We start from the raw sequence: 24850 nt of genomic DNA on the forward strand, positions 1-24850 counted from the left end.
TAGGGTTGCCAGCAAATAATAAGGCAGATAACCAATTAAATTTACTCTTCAGATAATCAACGAATACTTTTTCAGTATAAATATGTCCCATTCTCTATTTGGGACATACATATTACACTGCTGTTTATCTGAAATTCAAATGTAAGTGGATGTCCTCTACTTTATCTGGCAACCCTACTAAAGAGCTCAATAAATATTTGCTGACTTAATAGACTGAAGGTGTCGTTTCACCTGTGAAATGGGGCTAATACCTGTCCCTGCCTCCATAAGGCTGATGGGCAGAGTAAATGGCACTCAGCGAGCCCTCAATTTATTTGATTGCTCGGGGACCATCCGGTGAGCAGAAAGCCCTTCTACTTTCAAATACACAAACGGTAAAAAGACCTCTTCGAGGCCAGAGGTTCCCAGGGCAGGCCTAGGTTGCCTGCACCTGCGAGCCTGGCCAGCCTCTTCCGGGTCAGGTGACCGCGCGCGGTCACGTGACCCGACCCGAGTGCGGGCGGTGGAAGGCGGAAGTGGGAGAGGACTTGGGCGCCGCTTCTGTGGCCACTGCAGGTAACTAGCGCCGGCGCGGGGGACGCGGCTGGCGGGCTGGCGGCGCGGGGCGGGCCGGGGGCGGCAGTCCGCGCGGAGTGGGCCGGGGGCGGCCCGGCCCGGGCGCCGGGGGGCGGCGGCTTCCTGTGGGAGGGGCCTGGCGTGGCGGTTCCGGCCTCCGAGGAGGGGTGTCCCGGCTCCCGCCCTAGCGGGGTGGGCGCGCCGCGGGCCGCTCGGGGGCCGCTCGGGGGCCGCTCGGGGGCCGCTCGGGGGCCGCTCGGAGATGGGCGCCCAGGCAGCCAAGTGTGCAGTTGGAGCGAGTCCTCCTGGAAGGGGAGAGGCGCTTAGGTGCCCAGGCATGGGGAGGAGCGATGTTTATGGAGGCATCGGGACCAGGCGAAGGGGCGACGTGGGACTGAGCTGGAAGGGGTGCCTGAGAATGGGTTTATGGCGTGGAGCGAGAGGGAGAAATCAGGAAGAAGGTGCTCCCTGGACCCCTTCTGAGAGCCTCTCCCTTCCTTCCCTTTTGGAAATGATTGCTACCCGAGACTTTGATGACGGTCCCATTCAGTTTTTAAACTTCAGGAGGGATCACAGAATCTTGGTCGTCTTGCTTTCTTCACACCCACTTATTCCTGCGTGGGTAGTTTCCACTTCTCGGAAACCTAGCCCTTCGGATCATTTTTCTTTGAGATTTAACTGATCGGGTCATCATCGAGGCCCTAAACAACAACAACAACAACAAAAGAATTAAAAGAAGTGTGGGCACTTTGCTCTGCCCATAAAATGGCTTTTAGCCTATGCTGTTGACCTAGCCCAGGGTTACCTCAGCAATATAGTGACTGCTGAAATCTTGGACAGAGGAGTGTCTACCTAGACTGCTTTATGACTTTCCTCTTTCTTTTAAATTATTCAGTTTCACTTAGCATGTGACTGCTTATCTTGACGAACTGTAACTAGGTAGGGTGACTGAGAGGTCTGTGTTATGGTCCTTACAACTGTGACCTGGATCATGATTTTGAGATTACTTGTGGTAATGCTGTTCATGCTCCTGTTCCTCATGTTTACTAAAATTTGCAGGAGCTAAAGGAGTTTAGTGAGTGCAGTGTAACTAGAACGAATGTTCAGAGTGGACATTCACAGCAGCCAGCATCGTTTTGGGTTACAAGTAGGAAAAAGTACTTTGCTAATGTATTATGAGTTCAAGTTATTTGACAAACATTTAAAAATTAGTTTTTGTAGCATCTCCTATGAATGTGGTTGGGGAGGCATTATTTTCATTTCACAGGGAACAAACAGACTTAAGAGAGATGACTTAATTTTTTTATTTTTTATTTTTTTTGAGACGGAGTCTCACTCTGTCACCACGCTGGAGTGCAGTGGTGCGATCTCAGGCTCACTGCAACCTCTGCCCCCCCAGGTTCAAGCTACTCTCCTGACGACTTGATTTTTTAAAACAATTTATTGTTCTTTCTTGTTCGCTGGTCTGTTTTCTTCCTGCTAGACTGCAAATCCTTCAAGGGCAGGTTTCATATTTTATTTGGCTACTAGCCTAGTGCCTTGCGTGTTGTGGGCACTTGATAAAAAATGTTTGGTGAATAAATGCATTTCTAAAGGTCACACTGGTGTAAGTTGTGACAAGGGGTTTGAACCCAAGTCTTCTACTCTTTACCTTGTCAGACAGATTTTTGATTATGTGTGTTATTGCTCCATATGAAAACAGGCTCGAGAGAAAGGCTTGGTTTAGCTTCTTAGTCCCTTTGACTTCATGATTACTTTCCCATATGCAAAGAGCGTATACCAACAACCACTTAACCTTCCCTGTGAAATTGGGATGGTCAGCATTGTCCCTATACCACAGATGAAGAAACTGAGGCTTAATGAAGTCCTTACTGTAGATTGAAGAGCTAATTAATGAGTAGGGACTCAAACCTAGGCCCTTAGTCGCTGGAACAATTCTTTTTTATTTATTGACACAATAGAAAATTTTATTTTTATTTTGAGACAGCGTTTCACTCTGTTGCCCAGGCTGGAGTGCAGTAGCACGATCATGGTTCACTGTAACCTTGACCTGCCTAAGCTCAGATGATCCTCCCACATCAGTCTTCCAAATAGCTGGTACTACAGGTGGGTGCCACCTCACCCGGCTAATTTTTGCATTTTTGTAGAAAGAGGGGTTTTGCCATGTTGCCCAGCCTGTTCTCAAACTCCTGGGCTCAAGCGATCTGCGCACCTCGGCCTCTCAAAGTTGTGATTACAGGTGTAAGCCACCATGCCCAGATGAAAGTTTTATTTTTACATAATTTTTCAAGTATAAAAAGTATGACGTTTTAAGAAAAAGTAGTATAGATCACACAGAAAATGTTGTGAATGTAGAATGTGAGTAAATGAAGTTTCGAAAACCCTGTACTCTACCATAGCTGCCTCTTCTTGTGAAAACATTCTTTCATCCAGTGAATATAAGTACCTGCTCTGTCTATGCCAGGCTTTGCTGTAGAGTGCAGTGTGTTAAACACTAGCCACAGGGGGCTGTTGAGCACTGGAGCTATGCTGGGAGCATAAAATACATTCTGGATTTTAAAGACTTAGCATGAAGAAAAAGTAAAATGTCTCATTGATACTTTTATTTATTATTTTTTTAGAGGCGGGTTTTCACCATGTTGGTCATGCTGGTCTCAAAGTACTGACCTCAGGTGATCCACCCGCCTTGGCCTCCCAAAGTGCTGGGATTACAGGCATGAGCCACCGCACTCGGCTGATACTTTTATAGTAAATGATCATATAATGTATAAACATGTATGATAACATTTTAGATTTATTGGTTAAATACAACATAATTATAAATAGTTGGTCGGGCGTGGTGGCTCACGCCTATAATTCCAGCACTTTGGGAAGCCAAAATGGATGGATTGCTCGAGACCTGGAATTTGGAACTAGCCTCGGCAACATGGCAAAACCCTGTCTCTGCAAAATACAGTTATTAGCCAAGTGCAGGCTACTCAGGAGGCTGAGGTGGGAGGATCACCCAAGCCTGGGGAAGGGAGATGGAGGCTGCAGTGAGTTGTGATCATGCCACTGCACTCCAGCCTCGGTGACACTGTCTCAAAAAAGGAAAAGAAAAGATGTTTCACCTTTTTGTCTTTTTTTCCCCCACTTAGCCTTGACTTGAAACCCAGCACTTTTTTCTTTTTAAAATGTGTTTCCTAGAAAAATAAAAAATTATGTATGTGGCTTGCACATGTGGCTCCCATCTTATTTCTATTGGACAAACCTGTTCTGAATGCCAGACATATAGCAGTATGAGAAAGGCAAGGATCCCCGCCCTTGTGGACCTTAAATTTTATTAGAGAAGGGCATATTGATAACTAAGTAGAATATGTATTTTGTTGTAATAAAGCAGGGTAGAGAGATATGGGGTTGCAGTTTAAATAGGATCCTGACCAGGTGCCATGGCTCATGCCTATAATCCCAGCAATTTTGGAGGCTGAGGTGGGTGGATCGCTTGAGGTCAGGAATTCAAGACCAGCCTGACCAACGTGGTGAAACCCCATTTCTACTTAAAATACAAAAATTTAGCTGGGTGTGGTGGCACGTGCCTCTAATTCCAGCTACTTGGGAGGCTGGGACAGGAGAATCGCTTGAATTTGGGAGGCAGAGATTGCAGTGAACTGAGATTGCGCCACTGCACTCTAGCTTGGGCGACAAAGTGAGACTCCGTCTTGCTTTTGTAGAGATGGGGGTTGGGGGGGTCTCACTGTTGCTCGGGCTGGTCGTGAACACCTGGCCTCAAGCCATCCTCCTGCCTCGGCCTCCCAAAGTGCTGAGATTACAGGCATGAACCATTGCACCTGGATAAGTCTCTTAACTCTAAATACTATCCTTATGCTAACAGCTTCCATATGTGTATGTCTAGCCTCAGCCTGTCTCCAGACTTCTAGATCTAATTGCCACAGTATCTTCAACTGGGTTCCTATCAGGCATTTTATAAAAATCAACATCACCAAAATTGAACCCCACCCCTGCTCCTCATGCAGCCTTCCCCATCTCAGTTAATGACAACTCCATTCCTCCAGCTGTTCAAGCCAAAGACCTTGGCGTCACCCATGACTCCTCTCTTCCTTTCACACGCCACATCCAACCCAGCTCGTCCACAAAGCCTACTGGCTGTACTTCAGAGTACACCCCAGATGCATCTTTCCTCTGGATGATGGCAACAGCCTCCTAACTTGTCTCCCTGCTTCCACTGTGGCTGGACTTCACTTTCTCCACACCGGACCCAGAGCAAGTCTGTTAAAAGGCAGGATGGATCCTGTCCAGTCCACTGCTCAACTCAAACCCTCCAATTGTCCCAGCTTAACCTGAGTGAAAAATCAATACTCTACAATGGCCTGCAAGGCCTTCTGTGACCTGATCTCTCCTCCCGCACCCACCACCACTCTGACCTCCTCTCTCCACTCCTGCTCACTCACTCCCCTCCAGGTACACTGGCCTCCTGGCTGGTCCCAAAACCTGCCAGGGGTGTTCCTTCTTTGGGGCTTTTGAACTCTGCCAGGACCCCTACACCCCCATTCAGCCACACGGCCCTTTCCTTTCCTTACCTTCTCAGATCTTTACTTAGCTGTCACCTTCAGAGAGAGGCTTCTCTAGGGATCCTATTTTATTTTATTTTTGAAGTCTTATTCTGTTGGCCAGGCTGGAGTGAAGTGGCTGATCTCGGCTCACTGCAACCTTTGGCTCTCAGGTTCAAGTGACTCTCCTGCCTCAGCGTCCCAAGTAGCTGGGGTTATAGGCATCTGCCACCATGTCCAAGTACTTTTTGTATTTTTAGTACAGACGGGGTTTCACTACGTTGGCCAGGCTGGTCTCAGACTCCCAACCTGAAGTGATCCACCTTCCTTGGCCTCCCAAAGTGCTGGAATCGTTTTTTTTTTTTTTTTTTTTTTTATCTTTTTGACAACCACAAGCTAATGAGTTCCTTTTTTCTTAAGGAGGCTACTCTTCCAACTATGCATCTTTATAGCACCCCTAAAATCAATTTAAGTGCCAATTTCCGGAATTAGTCTGGCTTCCTGGTTTGGCATACAGTTTAGAGGCCTCCAGGATAGATGGGTAATGGGCTTTTTGTGTTCAAAATATGTATTGGTTTTTCCAAACAGATATTGAATTTATATTGGTTGTCAGGCATCCCACCATTTTATTTATTTATTTATTAATTATTATTTTTTTAAGATGAGGTTTCACCCTGATGGCCAGGCTGGTCTTGAACTTCTGACATCAGGTGATCCATCCACCTCAGCCTCCCAAAGTGCTAGGATTACAGGTGCGAGCCACTGCACCCGGCCAAAATTGTCAGTATATTGTCTGTCTTTTTTTTTTTTTTAAGACGGGGTTTCACTGTGTTGGTCAGGCTGGTCTTGAACTCCTGACCTCAGGTGGTCCACCCGCCTCGGTCTCCCAAGTGCTTGGATTACAGGCCTGAGTCACCGCGCCTGGCCCAGATTTTTTTTTTTTTTTTTTTTTTTTTTTTTTTTTTTAAATTAAAATGTTTTTTAAAGACAGGGTTTCACCATATTGGTCCGGCTGGTGTCGAACTTCTGACCTCAGGTGATCCCCCCGCTTCAGCCTCCCAAAGTGCTGGGATTACAAGTGTGAACCACCACACCCGGCAGGCAGATTTATTAAAGTATGAAAACATATTGCAAGAAAGCAATGGGCAGCACAGCAGAGAAGGGGCTGTCTGCAAAGAGGCAGGGTATGGAGGGAAGACTTATAGGATCGCACTAGAGGGGGCTGTGTGTTGATCGATGTGTCTGAGGGTTGTTTGTGATTAGTTATTTCTTGGAACAACCGTTCATGGTACCTCCCCTTCCCTCCCACCTCTTCCTCTTTGTTGCTTACTTATTAGGAAACATTATGGACTCTGAATTTGTTGTTGTTTTGTTTTTGTATTTGAGAATTTCACTCTGTCACCCAGGCTGGAGTACAGTGGCATGATGATGGCTCACTGCAGCCTCAATCATCTGAGCTCAAGTGATCCTCCCATGTTAGCCTTCCAAGTAGCTGAGACTATAGGTGTGTGCCACCACATCTAGCTCATTTTAAAATTTTTTGTAGCAATGGTGTCCCACTGTGTTACTCAGACTGGTCTCGAACTCCAGGCTCAAGTGATCCTCCTACCTTAGCCTCCCAAAGTGCTTGGGATTATAGGTGTGAGCCACCACACCTGGCTAGGGCTCTGGAATTTCTGAGAGATAAGAGCAAAAGAGGATATTTTTTTCCTTAGATTCTAACCAAAATCTTCTTAGAAGGTTGCAGTTCTCTGTTTTTCACCCCACGATTTATAGCAAATATTCAGTGATTTAAATCATGACTACTAATAATACCTATTAGGAAAATACCAGCTGGGCGTGGTGGCTCATGCCTATAATCCCAGCACTTTTGGAGGCTGAGGTGGGTGGATCACTTGAGGTCAGGAGTTCGAGACCAACCTGGCCAACATAGTGAAACCGTGTCTCTACTAAAAATACAAAAACTTAGCCGGGCGTGGTGGCAGACGCCCGTAATCTCAGCTACTAGGGAACTTGAGGCAGGAGCATCGCTTGAACCCAGGAGGCGGAGGTTGCAGTGAGTTGAGATTATTCCACTGCACTCCAGCCTAGGCAATAAGAGTGAAACTCCATCTCAAAAAAATAAAACAAAACCGAGTATGAAGATGTGGCGGTCCTGACCTAGGGCCCATCCTCTTCCTCAAGTCGCCCATGCCTTTTGCTTCTTATTTTGTCTTGAGATCTGTCTTCCAGTCAGCCTCTTGTATTCTTAGCCTATAATTCCACGGGGCTTCCAATAGCATACCTCCCTGCTCCCTCCTGCTTTCTCTTTTTCCATGCTTAGTCTTTGTAAGGATGTCATTTGGCAAAGTTGATTCTGTTTGATTGTTTTTCAGTATGGGCCTTTGGAGAATGGAAGGTAGTAACTCAATGCTGGACAGAGGAAGGAGGCCAAGAAAGAAGCATTAGTGTTGGAATAGCATGAGCCTGTGAAGAAAGGGGAATCTTTTGGACAGAACCTTTCTTTGTGTATCTTTCAAGAAGAGGGTGCAAGGTTGATTTCTAGTTAGAAATAAGCTCTGCCTGTTCCTAAAGCTAGTTAATTAGAAATAAAATCTTTGTGAACCCATGGATTATATTGAAAACTTAAATAAAATACAATAAAATAAAATGGCCGGGAGTAGTGGCTCACGCCTGTAATCCAATCACTTTGGAGGCCAAGGCGGGCAGATCACCTGAGGTCAGGAGTTCAAGACCAGCCTGACCAACTTGGTGAAACACCATCATAAAAAAAAAAAAAATCAAATCAAATCAAATCAATACTGGTGAGTAATTTTCTGCTTTTCCCTGCCTCCTTCTACACAGGTCGTTTCATCTCAAGATCTGTGTTTATTGGCTTCTTGACTCAACGCTGGGTCAAAAATTTTAGGAATTGAGACGATTGTAATCTGAGGCTAGATTTTCAGTATTGAGTAGTAGTTTAGTTTGTAGTTGATATTTGAAGAGCTCTTACAATGTGTCCTCTGCTTTACCTGAACTCATGTAGTCAATCAATAATCTTATAAAGTAAATACGAAAACTGAGATTTAGAGATGGCAAGTATGATTTTGTGAAACATATATTTAGCCTTCCTCCATTTCCTGGCTTGTGTCTCCTAAAATCCTCGAAATCTCCCAAGTGATCAGTGTCTTTTTATTTATTTATTTATTTATTTATTTAGAGATAGAATCTCGCCGTGTCACCCAGGCTGGAGTACAGTGGTGTAATCTTGGCTCACTGCGGCCTCTTCCTTTTGGGTTTAAGTGATTCTCGTGCCTCTGCCTCTCGGGTAGCTGGGACTACAGGGACATGCCACCACACCCAGTTAATTTTTTTATTTTTAGTAGAGACGGGATTTCGCCGTGTTGCCGAGGCTGGTCTCAAACTCCTGAGCTCAGGTGATCCATCCGCCTTGGCTTCCCAAAGTGCTGGGATTACAGGGGGGAGCCACTGCACCTGGCCAGTGTCTTTTTGTATTCTAACAATTGACCTTTGGTTGGGGACTCCTGGATAGTCTCAGGATGGGGGGCCGGTGGCCAGGGAAACCAGCCTTGTGGTTAGGAGGCTGGGACTTGTAGTCCTATACCCAGCCTCTGGGATGGGGAGAGGAACTGAAGGTTGACTTGATCTCCCGTGGCCAGTGACTTAATCGATTATGCTTACATAATGAAGCTTCCATAAAAACCCCAAAGGACTGTGTTTGGGGAGCTTCTGGATGGCTGAACACATGGAGGTTCTTGGAGGACGGTGCCCCCAGAGAGGGTTTGGATACTCTGGACCTCTTCTCACATGCCTTGCCCTAGTGTCTCTTCATTTGTATCCTTCATAATATCTTTCATAATAAATCAGTAAATGCAAATGAAGTGTTTCCTTGAGTCCTGTGAGCCTCTCCAGCAAATTTATCAATCCTGGGTTCAAGCAATTCTCCTGCCTCAGCCTCCTGAGTAGCTGGGAGTACAGGCGCCTGCCACCATGCCCGGTAAATTTTTGTATTTTTAGTAGAGACGAGGTTTCACCATGTTGGCCATGCTGGTCTCCAACTCCTGACCTCAAGTGATCCGCCCACCTCTCAGCCTCCCTAAGTGCTGGGAAAGTGTGAGTCATCCAACTTTGTTCTTTTTCAAATTTATAGCCAGTTGGTCAGAAGCCCTGATAAAGCAACCTGGAGCTTGCAATTGACATTGTAAGTCAATTTAGTTTGTGGAACTAAACCTATGGGATCTGATGCTACTTTCAGGTCGATAGTGTAGAAATTGAAACGGAGGACACTCAGCGGGTGTCTGCCAGCTGCAGAATTGATTGCCTGCTTCATGTATGGGGCTCCCACACATCTGGTGTCAGAACTATTCAGTGAGGCTGGGCGCGGTGGCTCACGCCTGTAATCCCTGCACTTTGGAAGGTAGAGGATTGTTTGAGCCCAGAAGTTTAAGGCCAACCCAGGCAGCATAGTGAGATCCTGTCTCTAAATATTTAAACAACAACAACAAAGGTAGTATTCTGTGTTGTGAGAGTAAAGCAGGAAGAAACTGAGTTTGTTTTTTCTTCTCCATCCTCTCAGTGAGTAACTTGCTTAGGATCACTCAAAGGCAAATGAGTGCTTCAGCTTATTTACTTCCAGAAGACTGACGGGTCTGAAAGCTTGTTGCTGAGGTAGGGTAATAAAAGTGATCAGGTGCTTCAGATATTGCAGGAGCTGCCACTTGCTCAATCGGATGTTTGGTTGTTTTCTCCTGTCAAAAGTTCTTTAAGAATTATTATCATTTTTTGAGATAAATCTTGCTGTGTCGCCCAGGACGGAGTGCAGTGGCACAATCAATATTAGCTCATTGCAACCTCTGCCTTCCAGGTTCAAGTGATTCTCCTGCCTCCGCCTCCCAAGTAGCTGGGATTGCAGGTGCCCCTCATCACACCCGGCTAATTCTTTTATTTTTAGTAGAGATGGGGTTTCACCATGTTGGCCAGGCTGGTCTCAAACTCCTGATCTCAAGTGATCCATCTGCCTTGGCCTCCCAAAGTGCTGGGACTACAGGTGTGAGCCATCGCACCTGGCTGACAGTAGCTTTGTAGTAAGTTTTGAAATTGGAAAGCACGAGTCGTCCAACATTCTTCTTTTTCAAGATTGTTTTGGTGACTCTGGGTTTCTTGCGTTTCCTTACTTTAGGGTCAGCTTGTCCATTGCTGAAAAACAATTCTCTTTTTCTCTTTGTTTTTATATCTGGTTTTGTGGCTGTGGCCTTCCTCAATGCTTGTTGATATTTAGGTGTGAAGTACCTATGGGCTTTCTGTGTGCTAGGATCCAAGTGCGGGAAGGTGAGTCCGGCGGGGGAAGGTGACCTCTTCAGTTCCTAATGTAGACTTTCCCTGTCTCCCTGGGTCAGTATGGTGCCTTATCCCTATCATCAACAGTGCTTGAAGTCTTGAGTTTGGTTTCACCTATTGAGAGATTAAAAGTCTCTGCTTGGGATTAGGAAGGGGTACCTGCAGGGTTGAACTGGCGGGGGAGGAGACTCCGGGACTCTAATCGTTCCCAAGATAGGCTTTTACCAGTCCTGTTTTTAGTCCCACTTCTGGCCTTACTTTCATAGGTACCTGGTACCCGTCACTTGCTTCCTGTTGACCTTCCTCGTGGGCAGCTACATTTCTGTTTCCACACACTTGAGCCATTTTCCAAAATGTTGCTATTTCTGTTGTGTCTTTTCCTTCTTTCTGTGGGATTTTACCTTTTTATGTTGCTTTCCTGTCATTCTGTCATTTTGATGGAGTTTGAGAAGGGAACAGAGATAAATGTATGTGTAACCTGCCACGTGTACTGAGAGCTAAGGGAAGAACGGGCCTCAAGGAAGATGCTGCTGTCACTTCACTACTACTTTGTTTCCTTAGCAACAGTCCTGACAGGGAGCTCCTTCATTGTATTCTGTTCCTACAGATACACATTGCTCCTTTTTTTCTTGTTTTTTAAATTTTTTTAATGATTTTTTTTTTTTTTTTTTTTTTTTTAATTTTGAGATGGAATCTTGCTCTGTCGCTCAGGCTGGAAGTAGAATGATGCAGTCTCTACTCACTGCAACCTCCACCTCCCAGGTTCCAGTGATTCTTCTGTCTCAGCCTCCCAAGTAGCTGGGATTACAGGCACCTGCCACCACGCCCAGCTAATTTTTGTATTTTTAGTAGAAATGGGGTTTCCCCACGTTGGCCAGGCTGATCTCAACCTCCTGACCTCATGTGATCTACCTGCCTCAGACTTCCAAAGTGCTAGGATTACAGGCATGAGCCATCAAGCCTGGCCTCCCTTTTTTTTTTTTTTTTTTTTTTTTTTTTAAGTTTTAAGAGAGGATGTCACTCTGTTGCCTAGGCTAGAGTGCAGTGGAGTGATTGTGGCTCACTTCGGCGTTGACCACCTGGGTTCCGGTGATTTTCCCACCTCAGCCTCCTGAGTAGCTGGGAATATAGGCACACACCACCATGTCTGACTGTTTTTTTGTATTTTTTGTAGAAATGGGGTTTCTCCATGTTGCCTAGACTGGTCTTGAATTCCTGATCTCCAGCAATCTGCCTGAATTGGCCTCCCAAAGTGCTAGGATTACAGGCATGAGCTACTACGTCCGGCTGCCCCAGTTTTTCATTTGCATACTTTTCTGTGCAAAATTTTTGCATCCTTTTTAGTTCAGCCAAATTAGCTGAGGTCTAAAGTACTCCTTTTAGTGCAGTTAAATTAGTTGAACCCTCAACAAATTTGGTAACACTAGCCCAGTTTATATTAGGATCACTTGGGGAATTGTTAAATAACACAGCTGTCCATGGCCTACCCCAGATCAATTAAATGGGAATCTCCGAAGGTGGGGTTTGGTGGTCAGTGTTGTTTTTTTCTTAGTGCTCCTCAGATAATTCAAATGTCTAGAAAGAATGGAGAAGCACTGCTTCAAGGCATTTGATCCTTCATTAAGGATAATTTAACCTAATTCTACACATTCAGTTCCATCTCTTTTCTCATTGTTATCATTCTCCCCCTTTCAGGTTTCCCCCCAAATCTTTGGTTTTCCCTAAAAACTCCTTAAATACAGTGTGTGCCTTTCAGCTCTAATTCCCTGTTATTGTACTGGAGCCCTGTTGGTGTGGCAGCAAAGTATTGGGGAGGGAAAGCATTCTGTAGCCTCATGGTCAAATCCCAGTCTTTTAATGGGCCTGTGTCCCAGGCTATGACTGTCACTTGTATTTAACTGTTTTTCTCCCCTTAGATGAAACAGAAAGGCTAAAGAGGCCTGGAGTCAGGGGAATTCTCTTCCAGCAGGTAGGATAAGGCTCCGGTAAAGTCTTTTTCCCTGGAGAATAGGCCATTGCTCTGGGCATATTTCACTGTGGTTACTTCCCACCACTAGAACTAGAAGGGGATCTTTCTTGACTCTTTACCAGGAGAATCTTGTAAAGAATGATTTTTTTTTTTTTTTCTGTTTTATTTGCCGGTATATCACTAGCACCAAAACCAGTAGTACATAATAGATGCTCAATAAATATTTGTCGAATGAATGAATGCCTCTTATCTAAGCTCTATTTACCTAGATGTGAGAAATTTCTTAACTTATAATGATAATGAAGTGATGACATTTCTGACTGAAGTTAGTCCCTAGTATAGTATTTGCTATTGGGTTTTGTACTGTTTGTTAATATGTCTTTAATCTCAAACCCTACCTGAGATGGGATTGTTGTAGACCAGTAGTTCTCAAGCTTTTTTGACTGCAACCTTTAGTAATACATTTTATATCTTAAAACAGTATATGGGCCAGGCACAGTGTCTCATGCCTGTAATCCCAGCACTTTGGGAGGCCGAGGCAAGTGGATCATGAGGTCAGGAGTTTGAGACCAGCCTGACCAACATGGTGAAACCTGTCTCTACTAAAAATACAGAAACTAGCCAAGCGTGGTGGCGTGTGCCTGTAATCCCAGCTACTCAGGAGGCTGAGCCAAGAGAATTGCTTGAACACAGGAGGTGGAGGTTGTGGTGATCTGAGATCGTGCCACTGTACTCCAGCCTGGGCAACAGAGCAAGACTCTGTCTCATAAAAAAAAAAAAAAGTATGTGTGTGTGCGTATATATATCTTAAAACAGTATATGGATTTATATATACATATATATAATGTACACATATATTTTATATATATAAATGTACATTTATTTGATAAAACTTTGTGAAATAATACTTTCCTTAATGTGTGATATACTTATATATATACATATATATATATATATATATATATGTATATATATATATTTTTTGAGATGGAGTTTCGCTCTTGTTACCCAGGCTGGAGTGCAATGGCACGGTCTCGGCTCACCACAACCTCTGCCTCCTGGGTTCAGGCAATTCTCCTGCCTCAGCCTCCTGAGTAGCTGGGATTACAGGCACGCGCCACCATGCCCAGCTAATTTTTTGTATTTTCAGTAGAGATGGGGTTTCACCATGTTGACCAGGATGGTCTCGATCTCTCGACCTCGTGATCCACCCGCCTCCGCCTCCCAAAGTGCTGGGATTACAGGCTTGAGCCACTGCACCTGGCCCTTTTTTTTTTTTTTTTTTGAAACGGACTTTCTCATTCTGTTGCCCAGGTTGCAATGTAGTGGCATGATCTCAGCTCACTGAAACCTCCACCTCCTGGGTTCAAGCAGTTCTCCTCCTCGGCCTCCCTAGTAACTGGGATTGCAGGCGCCCCCCTGCTACCATGCCCTGCTAATTTTTGTAGTTTAGTAGAGATGGGGTTTCACCCTATTGGCCAGGCTGATCTCAAACTCTTGACCTCAGGCAATCCACCCGCCTTGGCCTCCCAAAGTGCTGGGATTACAGGTGTGAGCCACTGAGACTGGCCTATATTTCCTTTTTTTTACAATCTTTTTATTTATTATACTTTGGTATGCAACCTTTATATTTTATACCCTATTAGTTTATATTTTATTTTTAAAATGGTTGTCAAGATTTATGTGGAAGGTAAGTTCAAAGGAAATATGTTATTTATGTTTTTGAGACCAGATGTGGTGACTCATGCTTGTAATCCCATCACCTTGGAAAGCTGAGGTGGGAGGATGGCTTGAGCTCAAGAGTTCAAGACCAGCGTGAACAACATAGGGACCTTCTTCATCTGTACAAAAAATTTAAAAAATTAGGTAGGTCAAAAGAAGAAAAAAAAAAAAAAAAAGAGAAGAAATAAAACAAACAAAACAAAACAACAACAACAACAAAAAAATTAGGTAGGTCTTTTGGCTCATGCCTGTAGTCCCAGCTGTTTGGGAGGCTGAGGCGAGAGGATTGCTTGAGCCCAAGAGGTTGAGGCTGCAGTGAGTCATGTTGTGCCACTGTACTCCAGCTTGGGCGACAGAGTGAAATCCTGTCTCAAATATATGTATATATGTATATATACACATATATATATATACATATATATACATATATACATATACACACACATATATACATACATATATGTATAGATACACACATGTATACTATAAATACTACAGAATTATATATATGTGTGTGTATATATATATATTTTTTGAGAAATTTCAGTAGATTTATGAGACTTAGTAAAGGGGGACATTCCGACTTTCCTTTCCCCCTCTCAATAAGGCCATTACTTTGTTCAATAATGAAGTACTTTGTTCATCTGGTAACCTTTAATTATATTTTAAACACTGTTTCCCCTTCTCCCCCTTCCTGCCTCAAGCTTATGCTCACTCAGATTTTTGGAGTGATGAGGATGCAATTACTTTCCATGGCTTTTAGCAAGGGAGAAATTACTTGAGTACTTGTGTGGAGTCATCTGTTTGTGTGATGACTGTGAGACAGGTAAAGTCTGGGCCTCAGATTTCCTAAGCTGCTTGTAGCGGATAGTGGGGCTTTGCAACTAATATGCATTAGGAACCTTGTCTAAGATGGGAGGCAAAAGCTAAGAGGTTGAAAGTACTTTTATGGGGAGGGGATCTGTCTCGTTTCTGTAGTTACGGTTGTTTTTCTTGTGACGGAGTCTTGCTCTGTTGTCCAGTCTGGAGTGCAGTGGCGCGATCTTGGCTCACTGCGCAACCTCTGCCTCCCAGGTTCAAGCAATTCTCCTGCCTCAGCCTGTAGTTGGGATTATAGTTGCGCCACCACTCTGGTCTAATTTTTGTACTTTTCATAAAGACGGGGCCTCACCATGTTGGCAGGCTGGTTTCAAACTCCTGCCCTCAAGTTATCTGCCTGCCTTGGCCTCCCAAATGCTGGGATTACAAGCATGAGCCATTGGACACAGCTGGTTATTTTTTCATTTTTTAAAATTCCCACCCCACCCCTTTCCAGGTTATTTTTTATTTTTATTTTTTGAGATGGAGTCTCACTCTGTCACCCAGGGTGGAGTGCAGTGGTGCAATCTTGGCTCACTGCAACCTCCACCTCCCAGGTTCAAGCAATTCTCCTTCCTCAGCCTCGTAAGTAGCTGGGATTACAGATGCCCATCACTACACCTGTCTAATTTTTAGTATTTTTAGTAGAGACGAGGTTTCACTATGTTGGCCAGGCTGATCTTGAACTTCTGACCTCAAGTGATCCACTTGCTTCCGCCTCCCAAAGTGCTGGGATTACAAGAGTGAGCCACTGAGCCTGGCTCTGGCATGTTATTTTTCTTTTTTTATTATTTTTTATTAAAAAAAATTTTTTTTGCCCCGTCTCTACCAAAACATGTTATTTTTCTTTATGCATCAATTGGAAAGGTTTTAGAGCTCCAGATGCCTGCCTTGTATAATGTCAGGGTGGTATTTTGCTCATTAGATCTGGAACTCCAGACAAAGCTCTATAGAATAACATGGATTACTGTTAATGAACAGTGGACTGTAATTATAAAAGATACTGAGAAAGAAAACATGGTGGTGTTATCTACCCCGTTTCTCCTGCCTTCCCAGTTGGGTTTGTTCCTTCTGAGCCTCCTTCTTTTTTGGGGGGGGGCAGAATCTCTTGTTCTGTCACCCAGGCTGGAGTGCAGTGGCACGATCTTGGCTCACTGCAACCTCTGCCTCCTGGGTTCAAGCAATTCTCTGCCTTAGCCTCCCGAGTAGCTGGGATTACAGGCGCCTGCCACCATGCCTGGCTAATTTTTGTATTTTTAGGAGAGACAGGGTTCCACCATCTTGGCCAGGCTGGTCTTGAACTCCTGACCTTATGATCCATCTCCCTTGGCCTCCCAAAGTGCTGGGATTACAGGTGTGAGCCACGAAGTCTTGCCCCTTCTGAGCCTGCTTTAGAATTTATCTGATTGTTTTAGTTTTGCAACCATGACGTATAGATCAAAAAGTTTGGTCTTTCTCCTGTTGAGCAGGCCATGTAGGGGCTTTGAGTTTCATTCTCTGAGAGTTAGGACCAAAGGCTCAAGACTGCTCCGGTTCATGAGAACAAGATTGTTTAAAAACTGCCATGAGTTGAGTTGCCTTAGGAAAGAAGAGCCTCGATAGAAGTAAAGATTTCTAAAATATTCTTTTATTTTTAAAGTCTATAAATAATGGATTTCCAGCTTTTAGTGCTTTAACCCCTGTTAACTGAAAGCCGCAGGCTTAATTTATAATTATTTGTACTCTTTCCTCCATTATTCAAAATGTGATCTTGTGCTTCCCCTTAAAATTATTGTTCAGTTATGAAAGAGATCAAACATATAAAATGGTTCAGAGATGAAGATAACAAACAGTCATAAAAACCACCATCTGGATTTAATGAATATGAACATTTTACCATATTTGCTCTAGAACTTTTTTCTTTGAAATATAAAATGTTGCAGATACAGTTGAAGTTTCTTTGTTCTCTTTCTTCCCTCTAATTCCCCTGCTCCCTCCTCCCGTAGAGGGAACTTTGGTTCTGAACTTGGTGCAGTTCCTTCCTGTGTGTGCTTTTCTACTTTTAAACATTTGTGTGTCCACAACATATGCAGTTGTTTTGTGTAAGTTCAAGTGTACACCAAAGGCATCATACCAAGGCTGCCACTTGCTTTTTTTTTTTCCCCCTTTTGGCATTATCATTTGGGAATTGTATATGTGGATTAAATTCATATATTTCAGGTACTATAAAGCATTCCATTTTAGAAATATATCACAATTTGTCCATTCCCCCATTGTTGGGTACTTAAGAGAATTCAACCCCTCCACCCTCGACAGCAAATACCTGGTCGTTCCTCAATTCTGCGTCTTTAACTCTGTTGGAAGTTGTCAGTTGCCATCTAATTTGCACTGCCTCCAGAGGCCTGTAAGACTTCTCACCAACACTATTGTCAGGCTTCTCATCTCCTTCTAATATGATGGGTAGCAAAGACAGTTGGTCTTTTTACTGCTGTGCCGAAACAAATTTAGTCTAAGGGAATCAAAGCATTATCTTTTTGGCCAGGCGAAATGGCTCATGCCTGTAATTCCAGCACTTTGGAAAGTGGGGTTGGGAGGATTGCCTGAGGCGAGGAGTTCAGGATTGGCCTGGACCAGATGGTGAGATCCTATCTCTATTAAGGAAAAGAATTAGCTGGGTGTGGTGGCACATGCCTGTAGTCCCAGCTACTCAGGAGGCTGAGGCAGGAGGATCACCAATGGAGGTTGTAGTGAGCTATGATCATGTAGAACCAGTGAAGCCTGGTGGCTCATGCCTGTAATCCCAGCACTTTGGGAGGCTGAGGCGGGTGGATCTTGAGGTCAAGAGATTGAGACCATCCTGGCCAACATGGTGAAACTCCATCTCTACTAAAAATACAAAAATGAGCTGGATGTGATGGCATGTGCCTGTAATCCCAGCTACTAGGGAGGTTGAGGCAGGAGAATCACTTGAACCCGAGAGGTAGAGATTGCAGTGAGCTGAGATTGTGCCACTGCATTCCAGTGTGGCAACAGAGCGAGACTCCATCTCAAAAAAAAAAAAAAAGTGGAACTATCAGAGTTTATCAGCAGATTGAATGTGGGGTGTGAGAAGGAAAGAGGAAGTTAGCCCCAGAGAGTTGGCTTGTACTGCAGGATGGAAGGCCTCAGGAATGGAGATAGGGAAGACCGAGGAACAGGTTTGGGGGAAAATATCAGAAGCTCAATCTTGTCACTAGGCCAGTGGATCTGAGGGTCAAAGGCTCAAGGCTGAGGGCTGGACACACCCACATGGGGTCATCAACAAAGAGATGGTGTTGAATAAGCCAGGCTCAGTTGCTTACACCTATAATCCCAGCACTTTGGGAGGCCAAGGCAGGAGGATCACCTGAGGTCAGGAGTTCCAGACCAGCCTGACCAATATGGTGAAACCTCTCTACTACAAATACAAAAATTAGCTGGGCTCTGGTGCCATGCACCTGTATTCTCAGCTACTTGGGAGGCTGAGGCAGGAGAATCGCTTAAACCTGGGAGGTGGAGGTTGCAGTGAGCCAAATTGTGCCATTGTACTCCAACCTGGGCAACAGAGGGAGACTCCATCTCAAATATGTGAGTGGATGAATGAACGAATAAACAAAGGGATGGTATTCAAAGCTTGAGACGGGATGAGGTGACTGAGAAGAGGCAGAAGGCTTGAGCTGTGGGACACTGATGGCTTGAGGTCGAGGAGGGGGCAGGAGCCAACTAAGAAGGCTTAGGTGAGGCAGGAGGAGGGTCAGGCAGGAGCAGTGTCCTGGGAGGGAAGAAAGTGGTTAAAGGATTAAAGGGTGATCAATTGTGTCAGATGCTGCCAATAGGTCAGTCATGTAAGAGGAGGTGGAGAATCACTATGGGATTTGGTAACCTGGAGGTCTCTGGAGCTCGTGATAAGAAGAGTTTGGTATTGGCCGGGCGCAGTGGCTCAAGCCTGTAATCCCAGCACTTTGGGAGGCCGAGGTGGGTGGATCACGAGGTCAAGAGATCGAGACCATCCTGGTCAACATGGTGAAACCCCGTCTCTACTAAAAATACAAAAAATTAGCTGGGCATGGTGGCGCATGCCTGTAATCCCAGCTACTCAGGAGGCTGAGGCAGGAGAATTGCCTGAACCCGGGAGGCGGAGGTTGCGGTGAGCCGAGATCGCACCATTGCACTGCAGCCTGGGTAACAAGAGTGAAACTCCATCTCAAAAAAAAAAAAAAAAAGAAAAAAAAGAAAGAAGAATTTGGTATTGTATTCCGTTTGCTAAGTAACATTTCAGAGGTTTCCACTGGAAGTAAAATGCATATTACAGATTAGTCTAGAAAAACTAGCCACTTTAAATCTTTTTGGAAATGGGATATATCTCATAAATAAGACAAATTCTGTTTGAGTTTGCTAAAAATCTTGAAGCATGAAATTGTTTGACTTTAGCTATGGAAAATGCCAAAATCATTGTCACTTAGCTGTAGCTACATTTATTTAAATTTAAATTATAAAATACAGCCAAGGTTTCACTGTGTTGCCCAGGCTGGTCTTGAACTCCCGGGCTCACACGATCCTCCTGCCTCAGCCTCCCAACATGCTGGGATTACAGATGTGAGCCACTGCGCCTGCCCTTTGCTACATTTAATTCTTTTTTTTTTTTTTTTTTTAGACGGAGTTTCGCTCTTGTTACCCAGGCTGGAGTGCAATGGCGCGATCTCGGCTCACTGCAACCTCCGCCTCCTGGGTTCAGGCAATTCTCCTGCCTCAGCCTCCTGAGTAGCTGGGATTACAGGCACGCGCCACCATGCCCAGCTAATTTTTTTTTTTTTTTGTATTTTTAGTAGAGACGGGGTTTCACCATGTTAACCAGGATGGTCTCGATCTCTTGACCTTGGGATCCACCCGCCTCGGCCTCCCAAAGTGCTGGGATTACAGGCTTGAGCCACTGTGCCCGGCTGGTGCTACATTTAATTCTTATATAAAAGGCTTTCGTTCTCTTTTTCTTTTTTTTTTTTGTGATGGGATCTCACTCTGTCCCCCAGGCTGGGGTGTAGTGATGTGATCTCAGCTCCCTGCAACCTCTACTTACCAGGTTCAACTGATTTTCCTGTCTCAGCCTCCTAAGTAGTTGGGACTTCAGGCGTGTGTCACCACGCCTGCTAATTGTTGTTATTTTTAGTAGAGATGGGGTTTCACCATGTTGACCAGGCTGGTCTCAAACTCCTGACCTCAAGTGATCCACCTTTGTCGGCCTCCCAAAGTGTTGGTATTACAGGTGTGAGCCACTGTGCCTGGCCAAGGGCTTTGGTTTTTAAAGTAATGTGGTTAGTTAATAACCATGTCTTTTTTTTTCTTATCTTTTCTCCCAATCGATGCAATAACTACGTGTTAAAGCTGAACAGCTCCTTAAGAAAAGACATCAGGCACTGGGCTTGGTGGTACAAGCCTGTATTTCCGACTACTCAGGAGGCTGAGGCAGGCAGATCCTTTGAGTGCAGAAGTTCGAGGCTGCAGTGAGCCATGATTGTGCCTGTAAATAGCCACTGCACTCTAGCCTGGGCAATATAGTCTAAATAGTACCTCTAATAATAGTAATACTGAAGAACAAAAAAGAAAATGGGGAGTCAGGGAGAGAGGAAACATACAAATAGAATGACAGAAGGTATTAATGATGTTAAATAGGACAGGACTTTTGGCCAGGCTTAGTGGCTCATGCTTGTAATCACAGCACTTTGGGAGGCTGCGACAGAAGGATAGGTTGAAGCCAGGAATTGGAGACTAGTCTGGGCAACATAGCGAGAATCTGTCTCTACAACAACAATGAAAAAATAGTGGAGTTGTGGTGGCACATCTGTAGTCACAGCTGCTCAGTTACTCAGGAGGCCAAAGTGAGAAGATCGCTCAAATCTAGGAGTTCAAGGCTACAGTGAGCATGGTCCTGCCATGCACTCCAGCCGGGTGACAGAGTGAGATGCCATCTCTAAAATACGTAAGATACAAAAGCGTAAGAATTTAACGGGAGCAGTTTCTTTCTCTCTCTCTCTCTCTCTCTCTCTCTCTCTCTCTCTCTCTCTTTTTTTATTAGAGACAGGGTTTCACTATGTTGGCCAGGATGGTATCAATCTCTTGACCTCGTGACCCGCCCGTCTTGGCCTCCCAAAGTGCTTGGATTACAGGCACGAGCCACCATGCCTGGTCCGGGAGCAGTGCTCAAGTGTGGTCCTCAGACATCTGGAGGCCTCCCAGACTCTTGTAGGGTTTTGCAAGGTTGAAACTATATATATGTATATTCGTGAGACAAAGTCTCGCTGTTGTCACCCAGGCTGGAGTACAATGTCACAATCTCGGCTCACTGCAACCTCTGCCTCCCAGGTTCCAGCAATTCTCCTGCCTTGGCCTCCCGAGTAGCTGAGATTACAGGCACCCGCCACCATACCTGACTAATTTTTGTATTTTTAGTAGAGATGGGATTTCACCGTGTTGGCCAGGCTGGTTTCAAAGAGTGCTCGTAGGCATACAAATGGAATGATAGAAGGTATTAATAATGTTGAATAGAACAGGAATTTTGGCCAGGCTTGGTGGCTCATGCTTGTAATCCCAGCACTTTGGGAGGCTGCGGCAGAAGGATAGCTTGGGACACCTGGGCCTCCCAAAGTGCTGGGATTACAGGCGTGACCCACCTCTCCCAGCTGAAACTGTTTTCATAACGAATGAACACTTGGCCTTGTTACTGTGATCCCGTTTGTACCAATGGTCCAGAAGCAAAGGTGAGTAAATCAGTTGGTGCTAGCATGAATTGGGCTGTTGCTGTGGTCATGGTATTCTTCGCCACACACTCTCAGTATAAAGAAAAGAAAAAGCCAGGTTCACCTAAGAATGTCGTTGATGAAATGGTAAAATTCGTTCCAATTTTAGTATATGTGCTGCCGAAGCGAGCACGAAATGGTAAAATTCATTAATTTTATAAAGTCTTGACTCCTGAGCACGTCTTTTTAATATTCTCTGTGCTGAAGTGGGCAGTCCTCCAAAAGCCCTTCTGCCGCCTGTTGAAGTATAATGGTGGGTTGGGAGGAAGCACAGTTGTTTGAATTGAGAGCTGAATTAATTGCTTTTTGGGTGAAGTACCATTTTTACTTAAACAACTAACAGACAAACGTGTTACTAGATTTGTGTATTTGGCAAGCCTTTTCTTGAAAACGAATGAAGTGAGCTCGACACTTCAAGGAAAACAACACAGTATTTGTTACCAATGATAAAATATGAGGCTTTTGGGTTTTTTCTTTCTTTTTTTTTTTTTTTTTTGAGGCGGAGTTTCGCTCGTTACCCAGGCTGGAGTGCAATGGCGCCATCTCGGCTCACCGCAACCTCCGCCTCCCGGGTTCAGGCAATTCTCCTGCCTCAGCCTCCTGAGTAGCTGGGATCACAGGCACGCACCACCATGCCCAGCTAATTTTTTGTATTTTTAGTAGAGACGGGGTTTCACCTCGTTGACCAGGATGGTCTCGATCTCTTGACCTCGTGATCCACCCGCCTCGGCCTCCCAAAGTGCTGGGATTACAGGCTTGAGCCACCGTGCCCGGCCCGGTTTTTTCTTTTTTTTAAAAAAAGAGTGGCTGAGTGCGGTGGCTCATACTTGTAATCTCAGCACTTTGGGAATTCGAGGCGTGTGGATCACTTGAGGTCAGGAGTTCGAGACCAGTGTGGCCAACATGGCCAAACCCCATCTCTACTAAAAATACAAAAATTAGCCAGGTGTGGTGGTTGGTGCCTCTAATTCCAGCTACTGAGAAGGCTGAGGCACAAGAATCACTTGAATCTGGGAGGTGCAGGTTACAGTGAGCTGAGATCTTGGTACTGCATCCATCTAGCTTGGGTGACAGAGTGAGACTCTGTCTCAAAAAAAAAAAAAAAGAAAAGACAAAGTAGCAGAGATGATGCAAGGAGGGAGAAAGGGGAGTAAATATGAATTTTCAAGTGAAAATTAGACTTTTGGAATGTTTATATCTACTTCCAAGAGCTCAGTGGCTTCCCAGTGCCTAAAGACCTGTCTGAGGAGATGAGTGGTGACATTTACCAATGTGATTTTTGGATGTTGCATGATGAAATGTGTCAACATTTGGAAAATCTGCATAACTCACTGAACCAATATTTTTCAAATGATAAATGATGGTGTTCCAAAATCATATACAAGAAAAAGATTCATTCAACTTATAAGATAGACTTGCTTCTAGGCAAGATAGAGTGATGGGACGCCTGATGGCAATCTTTGGACAAATGTTCAGATCTTTTACCCATTTAAAGATTTTTTTTTTTGAGACAGAATCTTACTTTGTTGCCCAGGCTGGAGTGCAGTGACGTGATCTGGGCTCATTGCAACCTCTGCCTTCCTGGTTCAAGCAATTCTTCTGCCTCACTCCTGAGTAGCTGCAATTCAGGCACCTGCCACCACACCCTACAGATTTTTTATATTTTAGTTGAGATGGGGGCATCATTATGGCCAGGTTGGTCTCGAACTCCTGACCTTAGGTGATCCACCCACCTTGGCCTCCCAAAGTGCTGGGATTACAGATGTGAGCCACTGCATCTGGCCTGCCCATTTGAAGACTTCTATTAGTTGTCTTTTTGTTTTCCCTTTCCTTTTATTTATTTATTTTGCATTATACTTTTAGCAAGGATTACGATCAAATTCCACTCATTTGGCCAGAGTCCCTCCTTGAGGTTTTTACAGAAACTTCTTCCACATGTAGCACCCTAGATTAGCTGTCTGTTGTTTTTTTGTTGTTGTTGAGATGGTCTCACTCTGTCACTGGGCTGGAGTGCAGTGGTGCAATCTTAGCTCACCACAACCTCTGCCTCCCGGGTTCAAGCATTTCTTCTGCCTCAGCCTCCTGAGTAGCTGGGACTATAGGCGTGCACCACCATGCCCAGCTAATTTTTGTATTTTTAGTAGAGATGGGGTTTCATCATGTTGGCCAGGATGGTCTTGATCTCATGACCTTGTGATCTGCCTACCTTGGCCTCCCAAAGTGCTGGGATTACAGACGAGAGCCACTGCACCTGGCCTTTTCTGTTGTTAATCTGTGATGTTCTTTTTGAAGATATCTTATTAGACTCTCCTTCCTCTAGACTTCGCTGTAACAGTCCTGTGTCCTTTCTAATCTATCCTAAGACCTATCCAGGTTCAGTAAGTACATTATAAAACAAACTATAGCCTGGTTGCAGTTGCTTGGATGTTTATATTGCCTCTGTCTGTTTAAGCTTAAATATTAAAATTGAGTTCAGCTCCTCAGTTTTCTTATCAGATATTCTCTAAACTCTCTTTTCTGTTTGTCTTACAGCTTCACGGTGATGATATGGCATCTGCCAGCTCCAGCCGGGCAGGAGTGGCCCTGCCTTTTGAGAAGTCTCAGCTCACTTTGAAAGGTGAGTGGCACTATGTGAAGTCTTTATCCTGTCTATGGCTATGGAAGAGGGGAAATCTAACCACAACTTTGTCTGAAGAGTGACATTTTGTGAAATAGCTTACGAGTATAACTATTTATTCTCATAGGATTGTCATATTGTAGCTGGGACTCTTGAAGAAGAAAGAAAATAAAGGAGCAGGAAAATAAGGCATTTTTGGCTAAAATTGTCTAAAATGGTGATTTCAGCCCAGGTGCAGTGGCTTATGCCTGTAATTCAGCAATTTGGGAGGCTGAGGCAGGAGGATCCCTTAAGCCTAGAAGTTCAAGACCAGGCTGGGAAACACAGGGAAACCCTGTATCTACAAAACATAAACTAATTAGCTGGGCATCGTGGTGTATACAAGCTGGTCTTAGCTATTGAGGAGACTGAAGTAGGAGGATCGCTTGGGCCTGAGAGTTTGAGGCTGCACTGAGCT

General features: G+C 44.6%; 1 protein-coding gene across 2 annotated transcripts in view; it reads left to right on the forward strand.

Moving 5' to 3' along the window:
* Positions 1-475: 475 nt before the first annotated feature.
* Positions 476-24850, forward strand: part of WWP2 (WW domain containing E3 ubiquitin protein ligase 2) — a 180571-nt gene continuing 156196 nt past the window's right edge. Inside the window, exons 1-2 of one of the 2 annotated variants that reach the window (XM_039477061.2) lie at positions 476-555; positions 24309-24393. In XM_039477061.2, coding sequence (XP_039332995.1) covers positions 24324-24393 — 70 coding nt within the window. In that variant the 5' untranslated portion in view covers positions 476-555; positions 24309-24323. Of the gene's footprint in view, positions 556-11459; positions 12409-24308; positions 24394-24850 lie in introns of those variants that run through there. The other variant, XM_074405585.1, reaches the window with a different exon arrangement.

This window comes from Saimiri boliviensis, chromosome 1, assembly GCF_048565385.1.
Source record: "Saimiri boliviensis isolate mSaiBol1 chromosome 1, mSaiBol1.pri, whole genome shotgun sequence".
Classification (NCBI taxonomy): Eukaryota; Metazoa; Chordata; class Mammalia; order Primates; family Cebidae; genus Saimiri; species Saimiri boliviensis.